The sequence below is a fragment of the Pan paniscus genome, chromosome 2 (genome assembly GCF_029289425.2).
Source record: "Pan paniscus chromosome 2, NHGRI_mPanPan1-v2.0_pri, whole genome shotgun sequence".
NCBI classification, from domain to species: domain Eukaryota; kingdom Metazoa; phylum Chordata; class Mammalia; order Primates; family Hominidae; genus Pan; species Pan paniscus.
The window spans coordinates 178,490,397-178,503,068 of NC_085926.1; the positions used below are offsets into that span (position 1 = coordinate 178,490,397).

The window sequence follows — 12,672 nt, forward strand, 5'->3', positions numbered from 1 at the left end:
TAAAGACTAAGAGGAACTTGGAAATGAGATTTGAAAAATACTAGTCCTTCACTGGTTACTAATTATATTTTTCAGTTTGGCCTTTAAGGGTTAGATATTATAAGATACTAGAGTTGATGAAAAAGCCATGTATGCCCCATAGAACAAAGACCAAATACAGGAGCTTACTACAAGACCAAAGACAGGAGCTATGAATTGAGCTGTGTCCCTTATAAGAAGATATGTTGATATCCCAACCTGTGGTACCCCAGAAGGTGACCTTATTTGGAAATAGGGTCTTTGCAGATACAGTCAAGTTACATTGAGGTCATTAGGTTGGTCCTAATCTGATATAACTGGTGTCCTTATTAAAATGGGAAATTTGGACAGAGGGAAAACTATGTGAAGAGACACAGGAAGGAACACCATGTAAAGATGAAGGCAGATTTCAGGGTGATGCATTTACAAACTAAGGAACACCAAAGATTGTCAGCAGACCACCAGAAGCTAGGAGAGAGGCATAGAACAGGTTATTCTTCATAGCCTTCAGAAGAAACCAACCCTATCAACACCTTCATCTTGGACTTCTAGACTCCAGATGTATCAGATATATATTTCCTTTTTTTTGAGACGGAGTCTCACTCTGTTGCCCAGGCTAGAGTGCAGTGGTGCAATCTCGGCTCACTGCAAGCTCCGCCTCCTGGGTTCATGCCATTCTCCTGCCTCAGCCTCCCGAGGAGCTGGGACTACAGGCGCCCACCACCACACCCGGCTAATTTTTTGTATTTTTAGTAGAGACGGGGTTTCACCATGTTAGCCAGGATGGTCTCGATCTCCTGACCTCGTGATCCACCCGCCTTGGCCTCCCAAAGTTCTGGGATTACAGGCGTGAGCTACTGCACCTGGCCTGAGACATATATTTCTGTTGTTTAAACCATCTAGTTTATTGTATTTTGTTACAGCAGCCCTAAGAAACTAATGAAAAGGGTCAACAAGCTTTGTCTGTAAAGGGCCAAATAGTAATTAGACTTTATGGGCCATTCAGTCTGTCGAAACTACTTCATTCTGTCATTGTAGCATGTAAGCAGCCATAAACAATATATAAATGAATAAGTGTACGTATTTTGTCTTCCAGTACTTATTTACAAAACAAGTGGTGGGCAGCATTTGGCTGGAGTGCATAGTTTGCTGAGGCCTCATCCACAACATTCAGAAAACACAAGAGTGGTTAGCATTGTAATCAAATTCCTATTACCCACAGCCATAAACATAATATATGTATCCATCAGGAGAGATCCCTTTGTAGATAACATAAGAAGAATAAGGGAAGGGAAAAAATTTTGAACTGACTAAATTTAAATCCTAAATCTACTACATCAACAAACAGAATCCACTACATTGGAAAACAGACTTACATTGAAAAAACAAAACTTAACTTCTAATTGGCAAGGTTTTTCCCAGCAGTGAAAATGCCAAGGTACTATTTTCAAATAGTTAAAAATTCTTATACAAATATGAAATGAACTTTTATTAAAGGTTTTACTCAACTTGTTAATGAAAAGCCAGTAAGATATTTAGACTTATTTCAAAGAAGAATATGAAAACAGATTTTATATTATAGACATGTTGAATCAGAAATGCTGAAATGAATTTGCTGGTAGATGCAAAACATATTAATATATTTTAGTGTAATAAACTTCAATGCTTGGGTTATCTTTTCTACAGAGCAGAGTTGTATTTCTACTGGCCAAAATTCATTTACATTGTTAGCAGCAAGATATCACTTATGTTACTATCAGTTGTCTGCAAGTTATCATCTATACCTACAGAGTTGTAAAATAAGCTAGTCAATAGAGAGTCGAAGGTCTGCACTCCTATAGAATCAGATAATACTTGGAGGGCCCACTAGAAAATGCCAACACCTTAGTATCACCATGCACTGGCATCATTGCACCCATGGTTTGCTTTTCTCTATTTTTCAGGCCATAATTTTTCCTGATATAAACTAGACTGAGTTTAGTTATTATTTAAGTTTCATTTTTACACATCTGAGACTTGTGAAGTGTTACCAGTAAAAAGTGTAAACATGCTATACAACAACAACAAAAAATGGGAATAACTGCGTGGCAAGCTGTGGATCCCAGAGAAGATGGAAGATAAGAAATATGGCATCAGGACATTGAGAAAGTAACTGATAGCCTCAATTCATTTAGCATAATCATTATTCTGATATTTATCCAGCACTTTCACTGTAAACAGAAGGAATATTCTTTCTTCATATAAAACTTGCCTGTGTTCCTGTGAGTTAGGTTAATCAGCATCATCACAGTAATAATAATAACTAACATTTATTGAGGACTCATTTTGTGCCAGCCATCGTCCCAAGGGCTTTACATGTATTTTCTCTTTTCTCCCAACAAAAGTAACAATATTACCCTCTTCATTTTCCAAGTGAGGAAACTTAGGCCTCACATGGTTAAGTAACTTATTCCTGGTCACCTACCGAAGCAGTGGTAGGATATGGATGAAGGCACACTTAACACCAGTACTTTTAGGTAACCCATCACTCCACTTGTTAGAGAAACTTAATTGGAATTGCAACATCTTCCGATTTCCCAATACCTAAAAAATTAGAGCCTACCCTTTATCCTTCAGGAACTTTTAAAACCTGAGAGGAGAAAAGTCCTGTTTGGGCAGAAGCCTGAGGTATTACAGACTGACAAGTTATAAGAAAGTTTTGAGAGCTGGGACTGATTTCTCATAGGGAAGGCAGAATTTCAAGCAAAGTGACAGGCATACCATACTTGCTGCATTTGTTAGGGGCAGATTTGAAGAAGAGTTACAGGAGAAAATTTGGCCAATTAAGTTGGTAGAAATCAAAGGGAGAGAGCATCCACAAGAGCCATTCTCTGAAGGTGTGAACTGGAAGATGATCTCACCCCTATTCATGTATGGTACAGGGAAGTGAGTCAAAGTTACAAGTTCCATCCCTTGTTTGTAGCATTTTGAGTAATTTCCTAGACCTTTCTGTAAAGGAAATTACTCCTGTTCAGGGTATTTTCTACATGGGAAAGATGAATATAGCAGTGCTTAGAGAATAGCATTCAATTCCACATCACTTAATGAATTTCCCCTTTGGGTTAAAGATAACCATGGGATGACAGACAACTGTCAAACATCAGAAAAAAAACAGATTCACCTGGTCTGTCTCCCTATAATATCATATTATAGGGATATATGGGCAGGGAAGCAGCCCTCTTCCTTTCTGAACAGCTGCCATACCAGGACTCTAATGGTAAACTGGAGTTTAAAATTCAGAGGTGGTGTAGCTCCAAGAAATGCTAAGGTCCAGCCAGGGTGTGGCATAAGAGTGGGTGGCTATAGTGAAGTAAAGGAAAGCTTTAAGCCTCAATTGTTGAACAGGTTGTCACATGCATACCAAAGACACTTAGAGTGATAATAGGTCTTAAAAAGATTACAAATCTTGCCTAGGGGAAATGACATGCTGCAAATAATAGCAAAAAGAAAAAAGTGTCAAAGAATGGTCAAGTAGAATGACCTGAACTCAAAAGAGGAAGACTTCTGGAGCAAGTTCACAGTAAGTTTTGGGAATCAGAGGGCAGTGCTTGACCTCACGGACTAGAGATATATATAGAATGAATAGTGCTTTCAGTATCTCCATTTAGGAATGAATGTTTTGGCCTTTGTTAAGTGTAATAGTGGCCCTAATTAAGTGAAATAGTTGCTAGATTTCATGGAGGGAAAGTTGCAATATTGTTTTTTTTTTAAAATTCAGAGGATTATGATGAATGAGTTAACAAAGAAAATTTCATACCATCACAACTGTGAATCAATTAAAATTACCTTTATTACATAATAGGCCTGTGTTTTCTCCTCTTCTCCTTCAGGAGGCAGCATAACAACAGTCAGAATTTCATATCTATTCTTCAACTTCTCAATTTTACTTAGCCGCTCGCGAAACTCAGTGCTAATAAGAAAAAGAAACACTGAGAAATGAATAACATACTTTACAATTTTTAAAGGACTATCAAGTGTTCTTATTGAAGACATTTGGATTTGTGTTACTACTAAACTCAAACAGGTTAAATTTGTTCTCACGTTTTAATTTAATAAAAAGACTATCAGATGTTCTTATTGAAGACATTTGGATTTGTGTTACTACTAAACTCAAACAGATTAAATTTGTTCTCACGTTTTAATTTAATAATTCAGTGTGAAGGATCTGATATTTACCCTACTTGAAAGCTGACAAGTTAGCCTGCCACAGTTTCATTGTGTCTTTTGCTGGCAGAAGACACAATCCCTGTTTCAGAGACAACGGACTTTATTTCTCATGACACAGCAAGTAGCATAAGATTCCTGTTTGACTGGTTCCCCTTGCTCCCTACATCCCACGGGAGCAAGAAGGGGCTCAAGTGGATGCTGCAAACAGTAGATTTGCATCACAGCTGAGGAATCTCAAGCCTAGGTAACCCAAATATTTTATAGTGGGAAATAAGCAAACATGCCTAACTTTTGCTCCAGAAGGAGATACTACCTCTAGTTTCTGAGGCTGTTTGCTATTCAAACGTCTTTAAAAAGATAGTCCAAACAGGGCGGTTGAGAATTGTCTTCCAGAATTCAGATTCTTAAATCTGTTGGTTACTTTCTCCTTTTATTTCAGTAAATTTATATTTTATGAGCTATTTTTTAGAACTTAATACTAGTAATCTTAATATATGCCTGGCAATATGGAGAGTGCCTCAACTGCCTGCTACAAACTGACGCAAGTAAGCTCTCTAACTATGGTGAAAAAGAAATCCTCAACCTACCAGTTTTTCTACTGCTAGAGAAAACTCATGGTAAGATATATTTAGTGTCATAAGTTACAGTTTTTCTTATTTTTAATTATCACTCATTTCCTCAGAAAATATTTACTCATCCTTTATGTGATCATAAAAACTTGCTGGACTTCAAGATTGTGGACCAAGCACAGTATATTACTCTTCCTTTCTAAAATAAAAAAAGATTTAAAAAAACAGCAACATAGCAGTTCTGAGAATCAGAAAGGTACAATAATTTTTCATGAATTCATGGAAAACAGATGGGGTAAGATTAACGGAAAAAAAATAGACACACACGGAAGACCACTGCAGAAGCAGGAGCCATTTTCCACCAAAGAAGTCTGAAAAAAATCCAAACTCAGAAACAAGAAAAAGAACAAGAGTGATCTGTGAGGCTATAATCAACAACTCTGGGCCATTCCCCTCAACCCCTCAAAACATACAGAAATGTCAGGAATGCTTTCTGCTCCAATGATAACCAAAAAATTACCACAGTTCCTAGCATGTATGTTGAAGCTAGAGAAAGAGGTAAAAACATGAAGTAATTCTAGGCTTCCTCCAACAGTGGAAGTAAATGAAAAAGAAAGGCAGTTCTACTTAGGAATGAGATAAAGTCTTCATCACTCAAAATAAACACCTCCTAACTTTTTGTAACCATGAAATCCTAACCCTGCTTAATAGCTATTACGCTCTTTACAGGACAAACTAGCACAAGCCTACAATTAGCCCTCCCATTTAGAGGAGCGATCTGTTGGAGAAAACCAGAGATCCACTTAATTGCAGAGGAAACCCTTACCAGTTAGCTACCAATATCCACCGATTAATAAGCATTCATTAATAAATATTAACAAAGGACCATTAAACATTTATGGAAAGCAAATGGCAAAAATGAACAAAGAACAGACCTGACACATAATGCATAGAAGACAATGTTCAGTCTTCTAATTAGTACCCTCTAAAAGAGAAGAGGATATTGATTCCAAAAACACCCATAAAACAAGATGGGCTGCTATGAAAATAAAGGACTAATGAAAGAATAACAGTGCTTGCAAATAAGTTTTCTTCAATGTAAGAGCAGTGAAGAATAAAGATTTAATGAGCAATCTGGAGAGAGAGACAAGGGGAGAGATTAGGCAGAGGAGAGGGGAATAGGGAGAGAGAGAGAAAGAATATCTGAGAAAGTAAAATACAAGTAGAAAAAAGAAACCTGGAGGACAGACCTAAAAGGGCCAACATCTAGTAAAAATGAGCAACAAATGGAGAAAACAGGAGAGTATGATGGTAAGAAAAAAATTAAATAGAAAAATATTCTCCTGACCCAAAGGAAGACTTGAATGAAATAACTAAAATAGACCATACAGAAAGGAGTTCAGCCCCTCTTCCCTGGGCTCTTCACCCTATCCCCTGACTCTTCACCAGGCAGGGGCCCCAGCCCGTGACCACAGAACAGTTGCTCCACCCATGGCTGAGCATACCCACTGGTAGTGGCCTCGAGTGTCCTGCAGAGGCTCCCAGAGGCACATGATAGCCCCTCTGCCACGACCACAGCAGCAGTTCTATCCCTGCTGCCCTTGATTTGGGGAAAAAACAACCTGAGGACTATGCCTGAGCTTACAGCACACTACAGTCACCATGCAGAGAAGACAACCACTCTCTTCTCCTGACTCCCTTAACTCCTTGCTCCCCAGCAAGCCACAAGCTCACACCAGCAGTACAGCCACCCCACCCCACCCCACCAGCTGAACACTACCAGTAACAGCAGCTAAATGTTTCTCAGAGGTAGAGCCGCCAGAGGCAACCAAAAGCTTCTGCCACTGGCTCTGCAGTGGTACTACCCCAGCTATCCTCAGATTAACCAAGGAGCAGAGACCCTAAGTGCCTCATCCGTATTTGCAACAAGCTGCAATCCACCCAAGGAGAGGAAGCCAGTCCATCTCCCATGGATCACATAAAACCCCACTGCTCATCACCAGGTAGGGTGTCCCCAGATTGGGCCCATAGCACAGACTACCTCATCCTGGGTTTATTGCATTCAGTGATTGCTGACCTGCACCTCTCTGGGATGAAGCCGTCAGGAGACAAAAGACCCTCAGCCACTACCACTACTAAGGTACCTTATTCAGCTGCCTCCAAGTTGGGAAAGAAACATAAACCCTGAGATCACCCCAGAGCTGTGGTGGGCAGCCCAGTAGCACCAAGCTGTGATCTACAGCCAGCACTCAGGTGAGAGAGCAGCCCCCACTTACAGAGCACTGAGAGAGAGCATGACTGTGAGGAAATATAGAGCAGCCACACAGCCAAGCAAGAGCCTACCTACTGACCACTACACCTAAGCACCACCTACTGGATCACACCCCAAAGCTTCAACACCAAAAATAACTTCCTAACATATCCCCCTGTGAAACCAAAGATAAGAAGTCAGCTACAAATAAAGACCCCACACAAAGCCTTGGCCCTATGAAAACATCCAGAAAAGAAATCTGTTGACTGTACTCAGTCTACACCACAGTTAAAGGAATAACCATTTTATTAGTCCATTTTCAAACTGCTATAAAGATACTACCTGAGACTGGATAATTTGCAATAAAAGAGATTTAATTGACTCACAGTTCCACATGTCTGGGGAGGCCTCAGGAAACATATAATCATGAATCATGATGGAAGGCAAGGGGGAAGCAGCATCTTTACAAGGCAGCAGGAGAAAGCAAGAGACATTTTTAAACCATCAGATCTCATGAGAACTCACTCACAAGAACAGCATTGGGGAAACCACCACCAACATCCATTACTTCCCACCAGGTCCCTCCCTCGACATGAGATTACAATTGTAGATGAGACTTGGGTGGGGACACAGAGCCAAACCATATTCTGCCCCTAGTGCCTCCCAAATCTCATGTCCTCACATTTCAAAACCAATCATACTTTCCCAATAATCCCCCAAAGTCTTAGCTCACTCCAGCATTAACTCAAAAGTCCAAGTCCAAAGTCTCATCTGAGACAAAGCAAGTCCCTTCCACCTATGAGCCTGTAAAATAAAAAACGAGTTGCTTCCAAGATACAATGGGGGTACAGGCATTGGGTAAATGTTCCTGTTCCAAATTGGAGAAGTTGGCCAAAACAGAGGGGCCACAGGCTCTATGCAAGTCCAAAACCTGGCAGGGCACTCCTTAAAGCTCCAGAATAATCTCCTTTGACTCCATGTCTCACATCCAGGGCACACTGATACATGGGGTGGGCTCCCAAGGCTTTGGGTAGCTCTGCCGCTGTGGCTTTTTAGGGTATAGCCCCTGCGGCTGCCTTCACAGGCTGATATTGAGTACCTGCGGCTTTTCAAGGTGCATGGTGCAAGCTGTCAGTGGCTCAACATACACAAATCAATAAATTTGATTCATCACATAAACAGAACTAAAGACAAAAATAACGATTATCTTAATAGATCTATAAAAGGCTTTTGATAAAAGTCAACACCTCTTCATGTTAAAAATTCTCAGTAAATTAGGCGTTGAAGGAACATACCTCAAAATAATAAAAGCCATCTATGACAAACCCACAGCCAACATGATAGTAAATGGGGAAAGCTGGAAGCATTCCTCTTGAAAACCAGCATAAGACAAGGATGCCCTCTCTCATCACTCTTAGTCAACATAGTATTGGAAGTCCTGGACAGAGCAGTAGGCAAGAGAATGAAATAAAGAGCATCTAAATAGGAAGAGAGGAAGTCAAACTATCCTTGTTTGCAGATGATATGATTCTATATCTAGAAAACCCCATAGTCTCAGCCCAAAAGCTGCTTCAGCTGATAGACAACTTCAGCAAAGTTTCAGGATACAAAATCAACGTATAAAAATTACTAGCATTCCTATATACCAATAACAGCCAAGCCAATAGCCAAATCAGGAACGCAATCCCATTACACAATTAACACAAAAAGAATAAAATACCTAGGAATACAGCTAACCAGGGAGGTGAAAGATCTCTACAATGAGAATTACAAAACACTGCTCAAGGAAATCAGCAGAAAACTGATTTCTCATGGATAGGAAGAATCAATGTTAAAATGGCCATACTGCCCAAAGCAATTTACAGATTCAATGTTATTTCTGTCAAACTACCAATGACATTTTTATAGAACTAGAAAAAAACTATTTTAAAATTCATATGGAACCAAAAAAGAGTCTGAATAGCCAAGGCAGTCCTAAACAAAAATAACAAAGCTTGAGGCATCATGTTACCCAACTTCGAAGTACACTACAGGGCTACAGTAACCAAAACAACATGGTACTGGTACAAAAACAGACATACAGACCAATGCAACAGGAGAGCCCAGAAATCAGGCTGCATCCCTACCACCATCTCATCTTCAACAAAACTGAGAAAAACTATCAATGGGGAATGGACTCGCTATCCAATACATGGTGCTGGGATAACTTGCTAGCCATATGCAGAAGATTGAAACTGGACCCCTTTCTTATACCACATATGAAAATCAACTCAAGATGGATTAAATATTTAAATGTAATACTCAAAACTATAAAAACCCAGAAGACAACCTAGGCAGTATTATTCTGGACAGAGGAAAGGGCAAAGATTTCATGATGAAGATGCCAAAAGCAATCACAGCAAAAACAAAAAGTGATAAATGGGATCTAATTAAAACTGAAGAGCTTCTGCACGGCAAAGTAAACTATCAACAGAGAAAACAGACAACCTACAAAATGGGAGAAAATTTTTGCAAACTCTTCATCTGATAAAGGTCTAATATCCAACATCTATAAGGAACTTAAACAAATTTATAAGAAAAAATACAACCGTATTAAAAAGTGAGCAAAGGACATGAACACTTTTCAAAAGGAGACATGCATGTGCCAAAAAGCATATGAAAAAAAGCTCAATAGATCTTTAGAAAAATGCAAATCAAAACCACAACGAGATACCATCTCACACCAGTCAGAATGGCTGCCATTAAAGTCAAATAAAATAAAATAAAATAACAGATGCTGGTGAGGTTGCAGAGAAAAAGAAATTCTTATACAATATTGGTGGGAATGTAAATTAGTTCAGCCATTGTGGAAAGCTATGTGGTGATTCCTCAAGAAAGTAAAAACAGAAGTATCATTCAACCCAGAAATCCCATTACCGGGTATATACCCAAAGGAATATAAGTCACTCTACCATAAAGACACATGTGCACAAATGTTCATTGTAGCACTATTCACAGTAGCAAAGACATGGAATCAACCTAAATACCCATCAATGACAGATTAGATTTTAAAAATGTGCCATATATACACCATGGAATACAATGCAGCCATAAAAAAGAATAAGATCTTGTGTTTCACGGGAACGTGGATGGAGCTGGAGGCCATTATCCTTAGCAAACTAATGCAGGAACAGAAAACCAAACACTGCGTGTTCTCACTTATAAGTGGGAGCTAAATGATAACTCATGGACACAAAGAGGAAAACAATGGACATTGGGACCTGTTGGTGGGTGGAGGGTGAAAGGAGGGATAAAAACAAAAAATAACTATTGGGTACTAGGATTAGTAGCTGGGTAATGAAATAATCTGTATAACAAACCCCCATGACACAAGTTTACCTGTATAACAAACCTGCACATGTACCCCTGAACCGAAGATAAAAAAATTTTTTAAACTGAAAGAGCTCCAGGAAGGGTCAAGCAAGAGAAACTTTAAAATGACAAAATGCCCAGACACATACAAGAAAATTATAAAACACCAAGGATAAAGAGAGTGTCCCAAAGCTTCCAGAAAGAAAACAAACAAAGCCCAGTTTCCCTACAAAATAAATTTCATTAATCTGTAATCAGACTTCTCATAAACAACACTGTAATCTAGCAGAATATGAAACAATGTTTTACAATGTTCTGTCATTCAAGTTTAAGGGAGAATAAATATATGTATTAAACATGCAAGGACTGCAAAATTTCAGAAAACATCAGTTCGAAAAAACAAATTCAAAATCATACTCCAAAAAATGAAATGAAATCCAAGAAAATAGAATGATGACAAGGGATACATGAAAAAACCATTACATCAAGAAACAAAACACATACATAATTTTAAATTATTGCTGACATTTGATCCACAGCTTAATGCACATGAAGAAGTTTTTAAAAAAGTAAAGACATAATATTAAAAACAATAGCAAGAGACTATAATCAGTATTTCAACAATATGTGAAAGATGGGAAAAGGAAAAGAAGAGGTAAGAGATGCTAAAAGTCTTACTCTTTAGGAAGGGGAAAATAATAGAAACTAATTTTCAATATTCATAGAGAAATGATTAGTTTCTTTTAAATCTAAGAATAACCAACAAAATAATTAAAATTAGAATGTATACCTTCCAAATAAAGAAAAGGCTAAACAAAATTCAGTAAAAACAATGAAAAGCAGGAAAGACAGAAATAATGAATACATGGCAATTTCTTAATGTTTCCTGAAAAGTTAAATATATACCTACCACATGATCCAGCAATTTTACTCCTAAGTATTTATCCAAGAGAAAAGAAAGCATATGTCCATACCAAGAACACATATGTTCATAGTACCTTTGTTTATAATAGCTAAGAACTGGAAACAACTCAAATGTCCATCAGCAGGTAAATGTATAAATAAACTGGAGTAAACACATGCAGTGGAATACTGCTATTTAACAAGAGAAAGCCAGGGTCAGCAAACCATCCTGCCTGCCACCTGTTTTTAGATAGCCCACAAGCTAAGAATGACTTTTAAATTTTTAAGTGATTAGAAAAATAAAAGAATTATATTTCATGAAAATTTAAAATTTCAGTATTCATAAAGTTTTCTTGGAAAATAGCCATGCTCATCTTTGACAGTGTCTGTGGCTGCTTTCAGTCTACAATGACAGAGTTGAGTGAGTTATTAAAACTATGACTGGAAGCAGCCTAAATGCCAATCAACCAACAAGTGGATAAAGAAAATGTGGTATATATACACCATGGAATACTACTCAGCCATAAAAAGGAACAAAATCATGGCATTTGCAGCAACTTGGATGGAGTTGGAGACCATTATTCTAAGCGAAGTACCTCAGGAATGGAAAACCAAATATTGTTATGTTCTCGCTTATAAGCAGGAGCTAAGCTATGAGGATGGAAGAGAATAAAAATGATATAATGGACTTTAGGGACTTGTAGGGGGTGGAGTGGGAGAAGGACCTGAGGGATAAAGGGCTATACTTTGAGTACAGTGTACACTGCTTGGGTTCAGATACACCAAAATCTCAGAAATTACTGCTAAAGAACTTATCTGTGTAGCTAAAAACCACCTGTTTCTCAAAAATTATTGAAATAAAATTTTAGAAAAAAATTGAAAAATAAAACAAAGACAATATGGCCTGCAAGGAACTGTAAGTTAGTTATCTAGCTCTTAGAGAAAAAGTGTGTCAACCCCTGACAAAAAGGAATATATATTGATATACACAACATGGATGAATTTCAAAATAATTATGCTGAATGAAAAAAGCCAGACAAAAGGCAGGCCTACTATTGGATTCCATTTACGTTAAACTCTTGAAAATGCAATCCGAACTATATGGATGAAAAGGAGATCAGTTGTCCGGAGAGAGAAACATGGGGGAAGGACTGAAGGGAGGAATTACAATGGGGTACAAAGAAACTTGTGGGGGTGATGTATACATTATCTTGATGGTGGTGATGGTCTCTCCGGTATATTACATATGTCAAAACCTATCAAACGTACACTTTAAATATGTGCAACTTATGTATCTCAAATATACCTCAATAAAGTTTAAAAAGTAAAGTCTATGACAATTGAAAGACAGGAAAGGTAAAAAAGAAAAAATGG

General features: G+C 38.1%; 1 protein-coding gene across 4 annotated transcripts in view; it reads right to left on the reverse strand.

Moving 5' to 3' along the window:
* Positions 1-12,672, reverse strand: part of CCDC39 (coiled-coil domain 39 molecular ruler complex subunit) — a 70,993-nt gene that overhangs the window by 19,163 nt on the left and 39,158 nt on the right. For all 4 annotated transcript variants that reach the window (XM_055110715.2, XM_055110717.2, XM_003831975.5 and 1 more), the window contains one exon: positions 3,844-3,967. In XM_055110715.2, the coding sequence (XP_054966690.1) occupies positions 3,844-3,967 (124 nt within the window). The remainder of the gene's footprint in view (positions 1-3,843; positions 3,968-12,672) is intronic.